This window comes from Balaenoptera physalus (assembly GCF_965194825.1).
Source record: "Balaenoptera physalus genome assembly, chromosome: 12".
Lineage (NCBI taxonomy): Eukaryota > Metazoa > Chordata > Mammalia > Artiodactyla > Balaenopteridae > Balaenoptera > Balaenoptera physalus.
Window position 1 is genome coordinate 58533834 of NC_138897.1, and position 21110 is coordinate 58554943.

The 21110-nt window shown below is 36.5% G+C and overlaps 1 protein-coding gene across 18 annotated transcripts in view; it reads right to left on the reverse strand.

Annotated features, from left to right (window-relative positions):
- Positions 1 to 21110, reverse strand: part of GREB1L (GREB1 like retinoic acid receptor coactivator) — a 263389-nt gene that overhangs the window by 85966 nt on the left and 156313 nt on the right. For all 18 annotated transcript variants that reach the window (XR_014252078.1, XR_014252079.1, XM_082418584.1 and 15 more), the window contains 2 exons: positions 16305 to 16481; positions 13907 to 14029 (listed from right to left, as the gene is read on the reverse strand). Coding sequence is in view for 16 of the 18 variants with exons in the window: in XM_082418584.1 (XP_082274710.1) it covers positions 13907 to 14029; positions 16305 to 16481 (300 nt within the window). In the remaining 2 variants the exon portion in view is untranslated. The remainder of the gene's footprint in view (positions 1 to 13906; positions 14030 to 16304; positions 16482 to 21110) is intronic.

Below are 21110 nucleotides of genomic sequence, written 5' to 3' on the forward strand. Positions count from 1 at the left end.
CCATTCTCTTCAATTATTTGGAAGTTTGTGTAGAACTGGTATTATTTCTTCCTTAAAGGTGGAATCTACCAGTAAAGCCATCTGGGCCTAGAGGGTTTTTTTTTTTTAAGGTTTTTGTAGCTATTTTATTTATTTATTTTTTAACATCTTTATTGGAGTGTAATGGCTTTACAATTGTGTGTTAGTTTCTGCTTTATAACAAAGTGAATCAGCTATACATATACATACATCCCCATATCCCCTCCCTCTTGCGTCTCCTTCCCACCCTCCCTATCCCACCCCTCTAGGTGGGCACAAAGCACCGAGCTGATCTCCCTGTGCTATGCGGCTGCTTCCCACCAACTATCTATTTTACATTTGGTAGTATATAGAAATCTATGCCACTCTCTCACTTCGTCCCAGTTTACCCTTCCCCCTCCCTGTGTCCTCAAGTCCATTCTCTACATTTGTGTCTTTATTCCTGTCCTGCCCCTAGATTCTTCAGAACCTTTTTTTTTTTTTTTTTTAGATTCCATATATATGTGATAGCATACGGTATTTGTTTTTCTTTTTCTGACTTACTTCACTCTGTATGACAGACTCTAGGTCCATCCATCTCACTACAAATAATTCAATTTCGTTTCTTTTTACGGTTGAGTAATATTCCATTGTATATATACACCACATCTTCTTCATCCATTCATCTGTCGATGGACACTTAGGTTGCTTCCATGTCCTGGCTATTGTAAATAGAGCTGCAATGAACATTGTGGTACATGACTCTTTTTGAATTATGGTTTTCTCAGGGTATATGCCCAGTAGTGGGATTGCTGGGTCATATGGTAGTTCTATTTTTAGTCTTTTAAGGAACCTCCATACTGTTCTCCACAGTGGCTGTATCAATTTACATTCCCACCAACAGTGCAAGAGTGTTCCTTTTCTCCACACCCTCTCCAGCATTTATTGTTTGTAGATTTTTTGATGATGGCCATTCTGACTGGTGTGAGGTGATACCTTATTGTAGTTTTGGTTTGCATTTCTCTAATGATTAGTGATGCTGTGCATTGTTTCATGTGTCTGTTGGCAATCTGTATATCTTCTTTGGAGAAATGTCTATTTAGGTCTTCTGCCCATTTTAGAGGGTTTTTGTTTTGTTTTGTTTTTTTAGGAAAGATTTTAACCACACTTTCAATGTATTTAATAGATATTGGGCTATTCATGTGTATTTCTTCTCATGTAAGCTTTTATAATTTGTGTCTTTCAAGGAAATTGTTCATCTCATCTAAGTTGTCAAATTTATTGGTATAAAACTGTTCCTAACATTCCCTTATTATCCTTTTAATATTATTCAAATCTACAGTGATGTCACCTCTCTCATTCCCAATATAGGTAATTTGTGTCTTCTCTTTCTTTTTCCTCTGTCTGGTTAGAGCTTTATCAATTTTACTGATTTTCTCAAAGAAGTAGTTTCTGGTTTTATCAATTTTTCCACTGTTTTTCTGTTTCACTGATTGCCACTTTGATCTTTATTATTTCCTTTCTTCTCTTTACTTTTGTTTTAATTTTGTCTTATTTTTCCTAGTTTTTTAAAGTGGAAGCTGAGTTCATTGACTCAAGAGATTTCTTCTTTTCTAATGCAAGTTTAGTGCTATAAATTCCCCTCTAAATACTGCTTTAGTGGCATCCCACAAATTCTGATATGTTCTTTTTTCATTTCAAAATATTGCTAATTTCAAAATATTTTTTCATTTCAAAATATTGCTAATTTCCCTTTTGATTGATGGATCATTTATAAGTGTGTTATTTAGTTTTCAAATATTTAGAGATTTTCCAGAAATCTTTCTGTTATTGATTTCTAGTACAATTTCACTTTGGGCAAAGAACATTCTTTGTACTATTTGAATACTTTCAAGTGTATTAAGACTTGTTTTATGGCCCATAACCATGATAACATAATTATTTCTGTTCCTCTGTATGTAAAATGTCTTTTTTCTCTGACTTGGTAAATGTTCTATGTGAACTTGAGGAGAATGTGTATCTTGCTGTTGATGCGTGAAGTGTTCCATAGATGTCAATTGGGTCAAGTGGGTTGATACTGTTGTTCAGATATTCTATATCCTTACTGATTTTCTGTTTACCTGTTCTATCAATTGTTGAGAGAGAAGTACTGAAATACCTAGCTATAACTGTGGATTTATGTATTTCTTAAAATAATTCTGTCAGTTTTTGCTTCATGTATTTTGAAGCTCTGTTGTTAGGTGCATAAATGTTTAGGATTGCTCTGGCCTCTTGATTAATTGACCCCTTTATCATTATGAGGTTACCTCTTTAATCTTTGGTAATATTATTTGTCCCAAAATCTATTTTGCCTGATACTAATATAGCCACTCAAGGTTTCTTTTGACTACTGTTAGCATGGTAGATTTAAAAAATACTTTTACCTTTTACCTGTTTGTGTCTTTTTATTTTAATTGTATTTCATGTAAGCAGCATAGAATCGGGTCTTACTTTTTTCCAAAATGATAATATTTGCCTTTGAGTGGGGGTGGTTTTTTTATTAAAAAAAATTTTTTTTTTATTATTATTACTTTTATTTGACTGCGCCACACGGCTTGCAGGATCTTAGTTCCCTGACCAGGGATCAAACCCGTGCCCTCAGCAGTGAAAGTGTGGAGTCCTAACCAACCACTGGACTGCTGGGGAATTCTCTGAGTGGGGGTGTTTAGATCACTTACATTTAATGTGATTCTTGATGTGGTTCGATCTGAGTCTTTCATCTTGCTATTCATTTTCTAACTTGTTGCATCTATTTTTTGTCTCCCTTTTCCTCTTTTCAGCCTTCTTTTGGGTTAAGTAAGTATTTTTATGATTCCATTTTATCTTCCTTGTAGCTTATTAACTATAACTCTTAGGTTTTTTAGTGGTTGATTTAGGGTTTATAGTATATATCTTAACTTATCACAGTCTAACCTCAAGTAGCATTATACAACTTCATGTATATATAGTACAAGAATTTTACAATATATTCCATATCTCCCCTCCTGGCCTTTTGCTATCGTCATGCATTTTACTTTTCCATATGTTATAAACCTCATAATATATTATTATATTTGTATAAGTCAATTATCTTTTAAATAGATTTAAATAATAAGAAAAAATGTATATATTTACCCAGGTAGTTACCTCTCCCAGTGGTTTTCAATCCTTTGTAAAGATTCAGATTTTCTTCTGTCTGGTATTATTGTCCATCTATATGAGTGACTTCCTTTAGCATTTTTTTATAGTGTGAATCTGCTGGTGGTGAATTCTTTCATATTTTGTATGTCTGAAAATATCTTTATTTCACCTTCATTTTTGAAAGATATTTTTGCTGAGTATGGAATTCTAGGTTGACAGTTCTTAGCTTTCAGTACTTTAAAGATGTTGCTCCTCTGTCTTATTTATACTGTTCCCCATTAGAAATATAATGTCATGTTTATTTTAGTTCCTCTGTACGTAACAGAGGAACTAAATTTTTCTCTTGCTGTTTTAAAGATTTTCTCTTTATTGTTGGCTTTAAGCAATTTTATTATGACATGCTTTGTTGTGGTTTTCTATATATTTCTGTGCTGGGGATTCATTGAACTCCTTGGATCTGTGGGTTTATAAGTTTCATCAAGTTTGGGAAGTTTCTGTCCTTTATTTCTTCAAATATTTTTTGTCTCCCCAACTCCCACTCTTCAGGCACTCCAGTTTCAGTATAAAAGCCTGCTTGTAGTTGTTCCATAGCTCACTAATGCTCTCTTCAGTTTCTTTTATTTTTTCTCGCTGTGTTTCACAGTGGACAGTTTCTATTACTGTGTCTTCAAATGATTAATCTCTTCTTCTCTAATGACTAATCTGTTGTTAATCACATCCAGTGTATTTTTCATTTCAAGCATCGTAGCTGTCACCTTGAGAAGTTCATTTTGGGTCTTTTTAATATTTTCAATGTTTACTTAACTTTTTGAAACTATGAGATATAGTTATAACTGTTTTGATGTCCTTTTCTGCTAATTTTGACATCTGTGTCAGTTCTGGGTTAGTTTGATTGATTAATGAGTCTCCTCAATATTAATTGTGTTTCCCTGCCTCTGCATGCCTAGTAATCTTTGACTGAATGTCAGGCATTGTTAATTTTATCTTGTAGGATGCTGGATATTCCTGTAAGTACTTTCTCTTCTTCTTCTAGTTTTATGGAGATATAACTGACATACAGCACTGTATATGTTTAAGGTGTACAGCATAATATTTGACTTACATACATCATGAAATGACTACCACAAGAAGTTTAGTGAACATCCATCATCTCATATACACACAAAATAAAAGAAAAAGAAAAAATCTTTTTCCTTATGATGAGAACTCTTAGGATTTACTGTCTTAACAACTTTCATATATATAATACAGCAGTGTTAGTTATATTTATCGTGTTGTACATTACATCCCTAGTACTTATTTACCTTATAATTGGAAGTTTGTCTATAAATATTCTTGAGCCTTACTCTGGAATGCAGTTAAATTACTTGGAAACAATTTGATACTTTTTTTTTTTTTTTTTTTTTTTTTTTGCAGTTTTGAGGTAGTGCTCAGTCTAGGGCTAAGTATTCTCTATTACTGAGATAAGACCCTCCTAAGTACTCCAACCAATGCCTGATAAATTGTGAGGTTTTCCTGTCTAGCTGGTGGGAACAGTCCCTGGCCCTGGTCCTGTGTGAATGTTCCCTCTCATCCTTTTGGATGGTACTTTTTACCAGCCTTGAGTAGTTTGCTCACATGCATGCATCAACCAGTACTATGTTGAACATTTCAGGGGACCTTCTGCACAACTCGGGTTCTCTCTCTCTGTGCAGCTCTCTCCCTTCTGGCACTTGGTGCAATGAACTCTAGCTGCTTTGGTCTCCCTTCACTCTCAGTTTCTTCTACTCAACTTAGGGGACCTACTGGGCTCTACCACAGTTCCCCCTCCCTGCATCATGGTCTGGAAACTCTCCAAGCAGTAAGCTGGGAAAATGGTAAGACTCACATTTATTTGTTTCCCGTTGATCAGGAATCAATGTCATTTGTTGCCTGATGACAGTGTCTTAAAAATCGTTTTTCATGTAGTTTTGTCTTTTTTTTTTTTTTCTGGTTGTTTCAGGTGGGAGGGTAAATTTAGTCCTTTTTTATTCATTTTGGCCACTTATTCATTTTTATTCATTTTGATTATTCAGTATCAAAGTGGATATTGAGCTGATCTCTATGGACTTTTCAACCCTAGTGCTCCCCTCTCCTCTTCACATTCCTCCTGCCTTGAAATTTGAGACACAGGAACATTTTGCAGAATTCTAGGTAGAGATCAATATCACCAATGTATAACCCAGAAATTGCCTAATAAAATTGTCACTAGTGAGCAAAGAAAGTTCAAATTCTGGTTTTGTTACCTTCTAGCTGTAGCTTCAATGTGTCTATGTTAGGTACTGGTCCTTATTCCTACACAGCATTCCTATAAAGAATGCTGGAGATTGTGAAAACCAGGTCTTTTCTACTGACCTATACATTTGGCTTAATCCTGAGAATTTTTAGTGCTTAACTATGAAAAATATGACATAAAGGAAAATTCGTACAAACAAACATGTTAAAATCTCACTTCTCCCACAAACCATTCTTTATTCTCTAGTGTATGCCCTTCTATGTTTTATCCATGTTATATTTTTTACATGATATAACAAAAATACCCATAGAGTTTTAATATTACTTTTTTTACTTAACAGGATTATTTCCTATGTGGTTGCACCGTATTTTTTGACATCTTTGTCATGTGCGTATGCTATGATTTATTTGTTTCTATATTAAAAGATTGCTTTTCCTTTTATGCTAATATAAAGAATAACTGCAGTGAATATCTTGACTTTCTTTTAGGTTATTTTCTTGGCTAAGCCCTCTGGAGTGAAATTACTAGAGTAGAGGATATAAATATTTTAATGGTCTTGTTACATATTGCCAAATTTCTTTCTTAAAAGGTCATATCACTGCTTACCTCCACCAGCCTGAGGTCTGAGATTGTCAGTCTTACCACATCCTTGCCAGCCCTGTATATTATCACTTAAAATAGAGTATTGTGGCTAATGCAACTGGTGAAAATGACTTTTCATTGTTATTACTTGCAGCTTCTTCATTTCCGCAGAGTGGGCCATTCCTCCTTATACTTGCTAATGAGTTATATTTTCTCTTTTGTGGGCAATAGGAGTCTCACAAGCACATTCACGGCCCTGCCTCAGAGGAGTATGGTCACTGGCTTTCTTCCCTCTCCCCGACCCATGCATTCACTCATCAGATGCTTATTGAGCCTCTTCAGCAGGCCAGATAGTATGCTAGGCTCTGGGGATAGAACAGGGGAAGAAAGCAAAGATACAATCCCTACCCAAGGAATATACAGTGTAAAGGAAGAGCTTACGTTTTCTCAGTATCTGGTTGGGAGTGGGAAAATCTGCCAGCCAAAGGGTTCCCAACACATTTGGAAAAAGGAGACTGTGTTTTGGTAAAGTAATAATTTGAATATTCATGAGGAACTAAGCTTAGAAAAACCTGCTAGAGGAACTTTTGATTATTCTGACCTCAGGAAGTTTAGTGGCTAAAGGACAAATCAAATAAAGAAAGGGACAAACACAGTTACATTTTAGGGACAGTTAAATAATACATTCTAATGGAAACTGTTTTCTAAATGGCTGTCACCCTGGACAGAGGAATTGTAGTTGGGGGGCAAATGGAGACAAAATAGTAAGGTCTGGGTTGAATGTGGCACATCATGAAATATTCTGGACAAACAGAGGGCAGCATGAGAGCTCTAAACTCTTGGAAGGCAAAGGAGAGGAGGCCAAGACATTGTAGGGAAGGGAAAATATGAGCGCTTAGAGATTTCTATCAGGGTTGGCTCTGCCCCTTCCCTTCTTGGAGACGAAAGTCAGCTGAGGGGCTGCATGCTGCAGCTCTATCACCACAGCAACAACCCCACAGTAGATTCAATGCAGTGGGAAATAGAAAAACTCAAAAGGACTGAAACATTACTATTACACCATAGGATCCCTGGCCTATGATACCACTTGTTCTCAAAGTGTAACACTGCATACCATACATGTATGTAGTTTGAAAGGGTAAATTTGCCCTTTTTCCCAATGAGATATATCAAAATACAGGCGAGTTCACAAAATATTCATGTATAGTTTAAAAATTAATTATAGGGACTTCCCTGGTGGTGCAGTGGTTAGGAATCCACCTGCCAATGCAGGGGACATGGGTTCGAGCCCTGGTCCGGGAAGATCCCACATGCTGCGGAGCAACTAAGCCCGTGCACCACGACTACTGAGCCTGTGCTCTAGAGCCCATGAGCCACAACTACTGAGCCTGCATGCCACAACTACTGAAGCCCTCGCACCTAGAGCCCGTGCTCTGCAACAAGAGAAGCCACCGTAATGAGAAATGAGAAGCCCGCGCACCACAACGAAGAGTAGCCCCCGCTTGCCGCAACTAGAGAAAGCCCACGCGCAGCAGTGAAGAATCAACACAGCCAAAAATAAATAAATAAACTAATTAATTAATTAATTAAAAAATAATTATAAAGCAAATGCCTATGGAAATAACCACTATCCAAGTCAAGGGAAAAAAACAAAACAAAACACTGCCAGCAGCCAGTAGCCTCCTTTGTGCTCTTCCCCATCCCTTCTCCTTCCGTCTCCCCAGAGGCAACCACTGTGCTATGTACGTATTCTAAAATAATTTAGTTTTGCATATTTTTGAACATAACAGAAATAAAATCATATTGGATAGACTCTTCTGTAAGTAGATTTTTGTTCAACATTTTGGAAGATTCCTCCATCAGGATGCATGTAGGTATTACTTGTTCATTCTCATTGCCAAACAGTATTTCATTATATAAATACATCATAACCTATTTATCTATTCTATTGTTGATGAACATTTGAGTTGTGTTCAGTTTGTCATTTGCAAAGAACACTACTCTGAACAGTCTTGTACGTATCTCTTGATGCACAAGTACAAGAGTTTCCTTAGGGAGTGGAATAGCTAGATCATAGGATATGCATGTTTTCTACTTTTCTATGTATTGCTAATCACTTGCAAAGTGGTGCCATCAATTAACACTCCTACCGGCAGCATATGATGGTTTGTGTTGCTTGAAATCTTTGCCAACATCTACTGCTGTCACACTTCAAATCATTGCCAGTTTGGCATGTATATAATGGCATCTCACTGTATTTTTAATGTAATTTCCCTAATTATGAAAGTGGTTAATCATCTTTTCATGTATTTATTGGCCACTTGGATTTCCTCTTGCGTGAGGTGCTTGAAGTCTTTGCTCATTTTTCTATTGATGTTTCTTTTTCTTATTGATTCATAGGCATTCTTTATATGTCCTTTGTACTAGTCCTTGGTTAGTTTTATGTATTACATATCTTCTCTCAATTTATGGCTTGTTTTTCACTCTACAGCACCTTCTAAAAACAGTGAAACGTCAGTTTTTTCCTTTGTGATCAGCACTTTTTGTCTCTACTTTTAAGATATCTACAATATCTAAGCTATTCTACAATATCTTCTTAAAGCTTGACGGTTTTGCCTGTTGCATTTAGATCCTCCAGCTACCTGAAATTGATTTTTGTGTATAGAGTGAAATAGGGGTCCAGTTTTATTGTTCTTCCACATAGTATATCCAACTTCTGAGGACCATTTGTTGAAAGAAAAGGTTCTGCTGATGTGCAAGTCACTCTATACCTACGTGTTATATGAATCTGTCTGGGGACTTTCTATTCTGTTCTGCTGCTCTATGTCTATCCCTGTGCCAACTCCACTCTGTCTTTATTAGTAAAGCCTCATGAGCTTGATATATGATAGGGCAAGTCCTTTCATTGCTATTGTTCTTCCTTCTTTAATGCACAAGCATTAGATGGTAAGGGGTTTACATTATTTTAAGCCTACAGTGGTTCATCCAGAGCAAAATCCCATTTCATGGGCAATACATGTCTCCAGTAACAGGGCCAACTTCTCCATTAGGCATAGAAGTCAGTGCCTTGGGTCCACAGTACTTCTAGGGGTTCATGAAAATGTTTTAATTTCTTTTAAAATCATAAGAAATGTTTTAATTTCTTTTTGTCGAACAAAGTATTGTAGCATATAGTATTAATATATTCATCTTTATACCAACACAGTCATAAAATACAATTTTAAATACTTTAGGCAAATGTGCCCAGGGCCTAAGAAAGTCATAAAGTCATATCAGGTCCTGCCTGATAGCATCTTCTTAAAAATTACACTATTAGTCACAGGGGCAGAGTTTAGGTGGCTCATCCCTGTCCTGCCCTACGGGCTAATTTTTCCTCCTAATGGTAGATGAGCATACCATCTTCATTTGGAAAAAGAGTACACACCAGTAAGTTAACAATCCCCCAAATGCTAATTTAAAATTTAAATAAAGATGGAATTCAAATAACGTTTATTGGAAATTCCCTGGCAATGCAGTGGTTAGAACTCCGTGCTTCCACTGCAGGGGGCCACAGGTTCAATCCTGGTTGGGGAACTAAGATCCCACATGCTGCGAGGTGCAGCCAAAAAAGAAAAAAAAAAAAAAACAACAACAAAAAACACCGTTTATTTCCAGGCATTTGCCAGGTACTAGGGGGTACAGGGATAAATAAAATGAACTTACAGTTTCTAGCATACAAAAGAATACAGATGGTTAACAAATTATTACAATTGGGAGAATGGCACACAAATATAAGTATAGTAGCAAGGCTGAGCTAATCCTTAGTTGCAAAATAGGTATTGTTATTTTTAGTTGTACAAATGAGAAAACCAAGACATAGAACAATTGAGTGGCTTATCCCAAGCCTCAGCCAATATACATCAGGGGCAGTATTTGAATACCAAGACTCTGACTCCAAGCCCTGTGCAGTTTACCATCTGGTCTGAAACAGTGCTCATTCTGTAGTAGACACTCAATAAATTAGACTGGATTCAAATGAGGGAGAAACGTTGCCACTCCAGAGGATTTCACCTTTCTCTTAGAGCAGCTTTTTAATCTTTCCTCCCCACCCCCCAGCTTTATTAAGGTATATTTTACTTATCATAGAATATACCCAATTCAAGTGTACAGTTCAATGATTTCTAGTAACTTGATCAAGTGGTGCAACCATCACCATAAATCAGCTTTAGAACATTTTTATCCCCCAGCAAGAAACCTCATGCCCACTTTCAGTTAATTTTCATTCCCACCCCTTGCCCCAGGCAACCACTAATCTATTTCCTGTCTCTATAAATTTGCTTTTTCTGGACATTTCATATAAATGAAATCATATAATATGTGGTCTCTTCAGTCTAGTTTCTTTCACTTAGCATAATGTTTTTGTTGTGTTCTGTTTTTTGGCCGTAGCTTGAGGCATGTGGGATCTTAGTTCCCCGATCAGGGATCGAACCCAAGCCCCCTGCAGTGGAATCTCGGAGTTTCAACCACTGGGCTGCCAGGGAATTCCCAGCATAAAGTTTTTGAAGTTCATACACGATGTAGCATGTGTCAATAGTTTGTTCCTTATTATTGATGCATGGTGTTCCATTGTATGGATACACAATTTTGTCTATCCATTCACGAGTAGATTGACATTTAGGTTGTTTCCAGTTTTCGACTGTAATGAATAATGCTGCTATATGAACATTTGTATGTAAGTTTTTGTGAGGACACATGTCTTCATTTCTCCTGGGTAGATAGAAGTAATACCTTATTATGGTTTTGATTTGTATTTCCCTAACAGCTAATGATGTTGAGCATCTTTTCATGTGATTATTGGCCATTTGTGTATGTTCTCGGAAGAAATCTCTATTCCAAATATTTTGCCCATGTTTTGATTGGATTGTCATCTTATGACTGAGTTGTAAGAGTTCTTTGTAAATTCTGGATACAAATCCTTTATTAAATATGCATTTTGCAAGTATTTTTCTAGTCCATTATTGTCTTTTCATTTTCTTAATGTTGCTTTTTGAAGTGTAAAAGTTTTGAATTTTGATGAGGTCAATGAAATTCACAAAAAGACAGTCTGTTCAATAGATGGTGCTGGGACAATTGGATATCCACATGCAAAAAGATGAATTTAGATGCTCACCTCACACCACACACAAAAATGAACTCAACATGACTCACAGACTTTAATGCAAGAGATAAAACAATAAAACTTTTAGACAAAAAACATGGAAGAGAAACTTTCAAGATCTTGGGTTAGGCAAAGGTTTTTTTCATCTATTCCTTTTTTCTTTTTTTTCTTTTTTTTTTGGCCATGCCACGCAGCTTCTGGGATCTTAGTTCCCCAACCAGGGATTGAACCTGGGCTCTCGGCAGTGAAAATGCAGAGTCCCAACGACTGGACCACCAAGGAATTCCCATTTTTTCATCTATTCTTGAATTCTTGTCCTTATTAAACACAATACAGGTATGTGTATATGTTTGTATGTGGTATGTCTGTGTAATGTAGGTAGATAACTATGTAGCCACCTTCAATCACAAATCATAAAATATTTTACCAGGATTGTTGGCTAAAATTTGAATTATCAATCACACAAATATGTTGAAAGAAAATATGCAAAATATAAGTGGCAAGCCAGCCAGAACAGAACATCCAGAGCTTGGCAGTTGGAATGTGAGACAAAGCTGTGCAAATAGGAAATTAATCCCCTCTTCAAATACTTTGCAATGTGTGTACCTACATTTCAGGCTAAGAAATGTTGATTACAGGCAGTCACTGATTGTAGATTAAGAAGGCAATCTCCTACAGGAGGGTGAATCTCTATCTGCTAAGAAGATGCTGCAAACTCTAATCTTTGCAATGATATCATAGGCTAAGGTAAAATTCTTACAGTCTATTACTTTCAAAATACATAGGAAAATTATTGTTGAAGACTCCATAATTTGTCAAGAAGAAAGTTTTAGACACAAAGCTTTACTTTTAAAGGCACTATCTTCTATTAAATTCTCTGGATTGCACCTAAAAATAGGTAATTTCATGGTCAAATTACCATTCTCACCCCAACAAGGGATACACAAGAATACTGGCATAGCACTTGGCCACTTGTGTTCACTGTGAGTCAGTCAGTGTCTTGCCTGTGTCCCTTCGTGGCAACTGAAGAAGGCTTTGCTAAGCCTGAATCTTGAATTCCTCTATTCAGAGCAATATTCATTTTCAAAATATATTTCTGCATAATCAAAACTGCTTATTAACATTTCATTACTTCTTATTAATATTTCAGTATCTTTTCATTTTTTTCAGGTACAACTGGTTATTTATATATATTCACCTCTCCCTCTTAGAAAAGGTAACATGTTTTATCCCTTATATGAGTGGTTTTTAAGTCATTGGAGCCAGTAGTCAAGTACTGGAACCCTGCCTTACAGCCTCTGACAAGGGTCTGAGAACATAATAAACACTTGGTAAGTTTTTGTTGGAATGAAGTAAATATTCATTACTAATACTGTAGTTTTTAAATTGTATTTCATTAGCCCCAAGTTCTAATGGCAGAAAATATACTACAGAATCAATCAAATTCTAAGAGAGACATCACTGTAATGAAAGCTAATCTTTCAATGCCAAGAGCCCAATACCAATTTTTTCTTTCTTCAGTACCTAGTGACATGATCTTCTCTCATTTATTCTAAATGAGAATTTAGAATAGTCTCTTTCCTCTTAAATTACAGCTTCTATGTAAATCTCTCGAACAGTTTAAAAGTTAGACTTTTAAAATCCAGGATGAAGTGGATTTAGCTGAGTACAGACACATAGAAAGAAGTGCCCCAGATAAAGTTAGCTTTATTATCACTACAGTTGTTGTTAACATAGTCTAATAATCACTTCCATCGAAAATAAGTGCAAACGATTTACCAGCTCATTAAAATTTCATAAATTTGGAAGAGGATATTAAGTAGTGAAATGAATAAAGACAGCCTTTTTATCAACTTGTTGTGGTTGAGTGGATACTGGCAAAGCACATATGCTATGAAGTTTGTGGGTAAAATAGCACTTCTCAAAAAACAAGTGAACTGAAAAAAAAATTCACAAATTCTTTCAAAATACTTTTCTTCTTACCTAAGATATAACCTAGACTGGTTCTGAGTAATATTCTCAAATACTATCTGCAGTGATCTTTCCAGTTACAGCCCTCCAGCCTTTCAGCCACCTGGAAACATTAAGTCCCCCTGGAGTCTTATCCTGACCTGAGTTCAGGCCTCTATACTGGAGGAATTTTCAGAAGCTTTAGACTAGTAACTTATCTGCTCAGTATCAGATCAGCCACTCTGCTGATCCTGCTCTGATACCGTAACCTAGTTTCAGGCACATTAAAATTTTATCTGGTTATTTGTAACCAAGCTCCTATCTTGTACTACCTGAAACTAGGTCCTAGATTCTTCCACTGCAATCCTTCGTCCTACTTTGGGACTTTACTTTGTATCCAAGTTGGTGTAATACTCCCTATACTGTTGAGCAAGCCTAGTTAGAGCCCTACTGTAGAATTCCAGTCTTCATGAATATGTCTCCAATACATGCCACCTGATGGCTATGATGCAGACTTCTCTCACATCTGTATTTCTACTTATTGCCTCCTGTCAGACTCCTCTAGAGACAGGCCCTATGCTTGAACTAAATTCCCTACCAACTGTCAGATCCTTTTTCCATGCCTTGCCTAGCATCGGCAGGGCTGTTGGGATTTGGGGTCCTGCTCCTCCACAGACTGATCCATCTCAATGTTGAGTTCTAATTCGAATAGTAACTCAATACCTCTATTTAAAAATATATCTGTTCAAACCAGCCAACAGTAAGTTTAAAATGCCTCATTAAATACACATCTGCTGCTTGAAATTCCAAAAGAAAATACCCGATACCTGTCTGAATGAATCCTGATTTGTATCCATTAGTTGTGCCATTTTCTGGGGCCACGGTTGATGACACTGAAGAGTTTGGTTTAATAGAGTGGCAAATGGTAGAGGATTGTCGGCTTCTACATTCTAGAAAGGAGTAAGAATCACATTATGTAAGGAAAACAATATTCTGTTAAAACAGGTGAGGGAGACACAATCCATAAAATCTCTAAAATAAACTGCTGCTTCTCAAGTGGCAGCACTTTCTTTAATAGAGATCCCCCTTCCCCAACCTTGACTCCAACAGAATGTTCAAGCTGGTGAACACAATTCGTCTTCCTAGAGCCAAATGTCATGTTTGGAAGGCAAAGAAATGGTTACAAAGAACAATTAGACTTTTGTTCCTCACAGACTAGTTCCCAGGAGAAAAATTACTCATAACCTATATAATCATGTTAGTTTCATGGGTAATGCTGAGGTTAAAATATCAATAATTTATAAAAACCAAATAAGCTTTCAAGCACCAGTTAACCTTCTGTCCAGGATTGATTTACGTGTAGAATAGTAATCTAGAGTCCTTCTAGGCTGCCTTCAACCTTCTCTACTCAACCTTAATTTATGTCCAGAAATGGAAGCAAAGAAAATATTATACACAGAGGAGAAAAATTAGAAATTCTCAAATGCTTATTATTCTCAGTTCTTATTAGAGGAAATAGGTAGACAATATTCAAGGTACTTACTGATCATACAAAACTAAGCTTCATTTTAAATGAGCCAATATTACTTGAGGCTTTGGTGTAATATTTTAATAATACTTTGTACTGATTCAGGTAGATAGCAAATACTGTGACAACCTGTGTCACAGGTTTTCAGGGCTCTAACTTCCAACCAAATTATACTATATGTTGTACTATATTAGTCTTCAAAGGTAGCATGTGAAAAAGAAATATAAATGGTTGTAAATGACAAAGTTAATTATGTAAAAACGAAGAAGAATTCGTTTAGAGAATTTCCAAGAGAATTTCCAAGTTTATTGGTCCTTTAGAGAATTTCCAAGTTTATCGGATACATGCAAAAGTTAGAGGCAGTTTTCTATAACCTTCTATCTATGACCTTCCTTGAAGAGCTACTGTATTTTGACTGAAAAGGATATCTCCATGTTATGTATATTATATGCAAATATGTAGTTTGATAGGTATATACATATATACAATTCCATTTCCAAAATAGAATGGCTATAAATGTGAGGCTCCAGAAGCCACCCAGGATCATTGTATCACAAACTATTTCACAAATGTTATTATTTACCAGAAAGGTGAATTGTCACTGAGCACTAAATAAGAACTTAAAAATATTTTATGCAACCAAAACAAAAGCTAAAAAAGGCAGTTAAAAGGCAGGGAGGTGATACCTATCCTATTTTTACTCTTTTATTAGGGTTCACGACATTTAAAATGATTTTTCTAGAGGAAACTTCTTTAGACTTTATCAGGATAAAGAGTTATCTATAATTTACCACGCTTACGATTTAGTGGTCACAGCACTGATCACGGTCCTGATGACCCCTGGCTCAGAACATGTAGCCATTTCCTAAGGAGTTATATAATCTCTCCTCAAATGCAACCAGGAGTCATTATGGTGAAAGATTCAGAAACAAATCTTCAGTTGTAATTTGGATTTACTATGCTATTTTTCATGGTCAGGCCAAAATCTTGCACAAACAACAAATAGAAATATTAAAGACAATTATTCTATTCTCTTTAACAATATAATAATATTAATAATGGAGGGGAAATGTCAGCATCTAAGAAACTGCTCAAAAGAATAAGGATTAGATGTCCCACTGCATTAAACAATGTACAGAACTTGTGGCAAATCCTATCAACCACAAGATGATGTGACATTTCAACTGGATTCATTTTCAAAAATAAGTTTAAGTTCTTCCTAACTGAAGAGAAACAAAACTGTGTCAACTTAATACTGCCTTTTCCCAGGTATTATGAAGAGAGCATTATTTATTCCAAAGTTTGCTTAGTTCTAATAGAAAAATGAAGACTCAAGAATTACCAAAGACCCTAAATAAAGTAGAAAGAGCATCTGACCAGGAAACCGACACTTTGAAGTCCTCTCTAAATGACAGAAGAGCTAGAAAGAGCCCATTTTTCCCCAAGAGCTGTATTCCACACCCCTAAGTGACAAATACAAGGAGAAATGCCCTTTCCCAAATTTCAATAGTTTCTGTTAAAAACAAAAAGGAGCAAGTCAAATAACCTGCCAGAGGGCTTTACATTTTGGGATTGTCTTCTGAACTTGGGATATTTATCTATTCCACACCTGGATTCTGAACCCCGTATAGGTCACTTGTCAATACTATCGTAACATCCACATTCCCTTCCCGTTCCCTCCCAGAAGTTGACGCTACCTTTCCAGCAGATAAGAGGTCCCTTCGACAGTACACCCTGGGAGCTTCTGACTAGGTAGTACTTTAAGTGCTTCTGCTTCTTTGGCTGGGTGGTGAGCTTCAAGTTTATGTGGTTGGAAAATTCCGTGAAATACCGAAATCCTCTTTCTCCACAGCCGATACAGTTTCCAGAAAACCCTAAAAGGAAGAAAAACAAAGTTACTGGTGGCCTTGTATGTTGTTACAATACTTTCACATATAAAAAACATAGAAATATTCACCCTTTGGCTTGACAACTTCCTAATTTTGAGGAAATAATTCAAAGGAAAAAAACATGTACAACAATTTAGCAGTTATTTTATAACAGTGAAAGACTGAAAATAATTTTTAAATGCTCTAAAAGGATAATGGTTAAGGAAATAGAATAGATAGTATCATATGATAGAATTTATATAGTTAACATAAAAAATACGAAATATTCTGGTCCTAGAGATATCTATTATTTCTTCCTTACGTATTCCCTTCTTAACCTACTGCCTCTGGTTCTCCACCCTACCCACCATGTGGACTTAACTCCATAGCCACAACGGATTAGACTAAGGACCAATATTTGACCCAATCTAGGATAGTCAGAGTCTCTCTCCTGGAACGCTGAAATAAATACAAAAAGAATCAGTCAGATGGTACCGGACCCTGCATATGTAAGGTTTTGTAAAACTGGAACCCAAGTCAGGGCTATGCCATCTAGGGTGTGGGAGAGAGCAAACTGAGAATAGTGAAGAGGAAGCTGGTCTCCAGATAGGAGAGCATGAACAGAGTTGTATAAACTCAGGGCATTGTCAGCTTCCTAGTTTCTATGAGATCTAGGGAACACAAGTTCCCTAAGGGTCCCATTTCTTCTCTGTTCAACCCCTCTTTATTCAAACTAGCTCATTATTCCTTAGACTTAACATCCAAACAATTCTCACTCAGATTAATCAAACAAAATAAGACTTTCAGTGATCTTGGAACAGAGGACATGGAAAGAAGAAGGAATTGAGAAGGCTGGGAGGATGAGAGGTCATGCTTTGCTTGATTGGAAATCAACTTTTCAATCTCCCTTATTACATAGAAGAAAAGTGGACAGTAAGAGAGTGAGTTCTTCTGGTTGTGAGTTATGAGGACATGACATATGTATGGTTATATTGGCAAATAAGGGCATTCCAAATTTCATAAACACAATATCTCGATATACAAATAACTAACTGAAAATAAATTCACTTATGGAATAATACACTCTTTTAAAACCACCAAACCAACCTGTTTTATAATTAACAAAGATATATAAGGAGAGTAGAGAAAGACCATGAGGATTAAAGACAAAATATCTCACAATGTCCCAATCTCAGGATGCTGACAATCAATTCAGAACATTTAGAAATGGGCATTCCAATTTATTATTATTTATTCAATAATATTTTATTGAGCACCTAACCTATATGCCAAGCATTTTGCTAAACACTGGAAAAACAGTGGTGAACAAGAGATAGTCCCAACTTCTGGTCAGTTACATAAAATCAGTAATTCTATATAATTAGCTTATTACCATCACTTCATAGAAATATAAATATCAATATAATTTCATAAGTTATTTAAAACATATTCAGAGGTGGATTGCATTTGAGAGCATTTGGCTATTTGTCTAATACCTTGGAGCTGTCGGCCAAAAAAAGAAAGATGTCAATGACTGCCTAGTTCACCAAATTCCTAAAGCCAACCATCCATCTAACCATTCATCCACCCATCCACCTGTCCACGCATCCATGAATGCATGCATCCATCCACTAATCCATGCATCTATCCACCTGTCCATCCATCCATCCAACAAATATCTGTACTCTACTATGTGCTAGGCACTATTTCAGGTACCAGGTTTTTAGCACTGAACAAGGAAGACAAAACCACTGCCTCCACGGAACTTACTTTCTGATGTGATCATTATGCCTTGATAGAAAATTGGCTGACCTATGAGGCAGATGCAACATACCCAAAACACAATAAAACTAAGAACCTTCATCTGAAATAGAGACAGTGCCAAAAAATGAGGCTTATCTGATAGGTCCAAGTAGTTCATCAAAGATTAATGTGAGAATTAGAATTAACAAATTACTGGGGTTAGATTTTATCTTTTATCTTGTCCTCTACCTGTTTTCTGAGGTGAAAAGCAAGACTTGAGTATGAAGAGGGAGAAAATCAATGGATCTGGATAATCTTCAAAGAAGAGAAACTTCACATTAATGATGAGAATTAACAATATAAAAGAGTAAGAACTTTAGAGTCCGTTTTTAAAACTCTGTATAGTTTCTGTATTAACTTTGGTTCACGAGAGATTTTATCTGCTCAAAGTTCTTGCTGTCACTATCACAATAAATAATATCTCTTACAGCCAAATTACCTTTCTAGTTTTTCTAGCAATCAGGTCTTCGAATTGCATGGCAGATTTGGGGCATATGTGTGGCCAAGTGATCAATTTACTTTAAACTCAATTCCCCCCCAGTCTTTGGAATCTGTATAATTTATATAAAAATTTAGACAAATTGATATTGGAGTCCACAGGGATTCTAGAATATTTTAAGCTTAAAAAATTTTCCCAATATATCTTTTTAAAATTTTATTTGTTTGTATTTTTTATTTTTTTTGGCCACACTGTGCGGCTTGTCGGATCTTAGTTCCCCAACCAGGGGTCGAACCCAGGCCCTCCTCAGTGAAAGTGCGGAGTCCTAACCACTGGACCACCAGGGAATTCCCCCCACTATATCTTAATGCATACTAAAATCAACCATCATAAGTAAGAACTGTTAGATGAATATTAACTTTTTGACAATAGAGTAATGAACATATAAAAATCTCATTGTGCTTGTTCAAGAGAAAACTTTTATCATTTTATTGTACTACACTTTCACTTGGAGAAGTGGTTAATAAAAAATTATTAACAAAGTTCCATGTCTATAAGGGTATTTAATAAATATGACAGAATGGCAGAATAATTACCATTTAAAGAGCAAGGACTATATGCCAGGCACTGCGCTATTGGGTACCTTATAAACATCATCCATTTGATCTTTATAATCCTGCCAGGTGGGCATTATTGGCGCCTTTATATAGATGAGGAATCTGAAACTTCAAGAAGATAAGTAGCTTGCCCAAATTCTTAAAGTGCTAACTAGAAAATCTGGGATTTAAACCCAGTTCCAATTCCAAAGCCCAGGCTCTTTGGTTTCATATTCCCAATCACAAAGGATTATAAAATCTATTATTCTGATGGTGTTTTCTGTGTGAGTCCCATGACATATTCTAAGAGGATTCCTCTAGTCATGAAGAATCATTGAGCAAAAAGACATTATAAGAGATTTTTCTATGTCTGCAGTCAGAGCCACATATGAACTGTTCCATTCGATAAAACTTTGATGCTTTTAAAGTGCTAAAAAGAAGTTTCCCAAAGTTGTTCTACCAGAGCCAACTAGGTTCTTAGCTCTGTGATAGAAAAGACTATGTCTTATCATTCTTGTGCCCACATATCATAACCTAACGTGATTTTTGGAACAAATACTGTTGAATGAATGAATGAACAAACGAATCCTTGGATCTTCTTTGTTAATTTAGTCCAATGTATAAACTTTACTGTTAGGTGTCTATATTAAACCATCTGCTCAATTTCACTGAAAGAAAAAAAATGGATATTTTAACAAATGAGAGCCTATGAAAATGAAAATTACCACTTCTTTTCCTATGAACCAAGAGCAGGCTTTGAACTGTAGTTTAAGGAACGTTTATTAACCATGTGTAAGATCACTTTCTGACTCAAGATATTGACCTATGTATTTCTAGACTTTCTGATGATGCTTTATAACTAGGAAGACTGAATCAAGCTAAACAAACACACAGCTCACTGTAAATACAATTCTTTGCCCTCTTCTTTTTTCTTCATTTTTACTGATATTCGTGCTGAGGACATGTATCTGATTCTATCTACAGTAACAAATTCTGAGAAACAAAAGCAACTTCAGAGAAACACAGCAGCAAAAAAAAGTAACAAACCTCACATGCCCTCTTCTTTCTTTCTTTCTTCCTTCCTTCCTTCCTTCCTTCCTTCCTTCCTTCCTTCCTTCCTTCCTTCCTCCCTTCCTTCCTTTTTCTTTAGGCCACGCCACATGGCAGTCATGTGGGATCTTAGTTCCCCAACCAGGGATTGAACCTGTGCCTCCTGCAGTGGAAGCGAAGAATCTTAACCACTGGGCTGCCAGGGAAGTCCTTACATGCTCTCTTATTTGCCTTTTTAATTATTAAAAGTTAATTTAAGGGGTTTGAATCAAGATGGCAGAGTAAAAGGATGTGGAGCTCACCTCCCCCCATGAACACATCAAAAATACAAATACATGTGGGACAATTCTCACTGAAAACTAACTGGAAACTGGCAGGACTCCTGTACAACCAAGGCTGTAGCGATCAGGTCGAGACCTGTGCCCCTAGAAGAAGACTCAGAGAAAAATAGAGATTATGCGGGTGGACACCCACCCTGTGGAGTGAGTGGTCTGAGCCACAGATTGGATGCCCCAGTCCTGGGGTTTTACGTGGAGGAGACAATCCCACTTGGCTGGTTGGAGGGCCACTGAGACAAACAGGAGGGCTGAGGGAAGCCTAGACTATGCTCATGAGGAGTGTGCACGCTGGCTTGCCCCCAAGCAAGGTGGAGAGAGGTCTGCTCTAGCAGCTGCCAGGTTTCTCACAACCACCTTGCCATGTACCCCAGTCCAAGCTGAGCGAAAGCTCTGGTGCTGCTCACTCCAT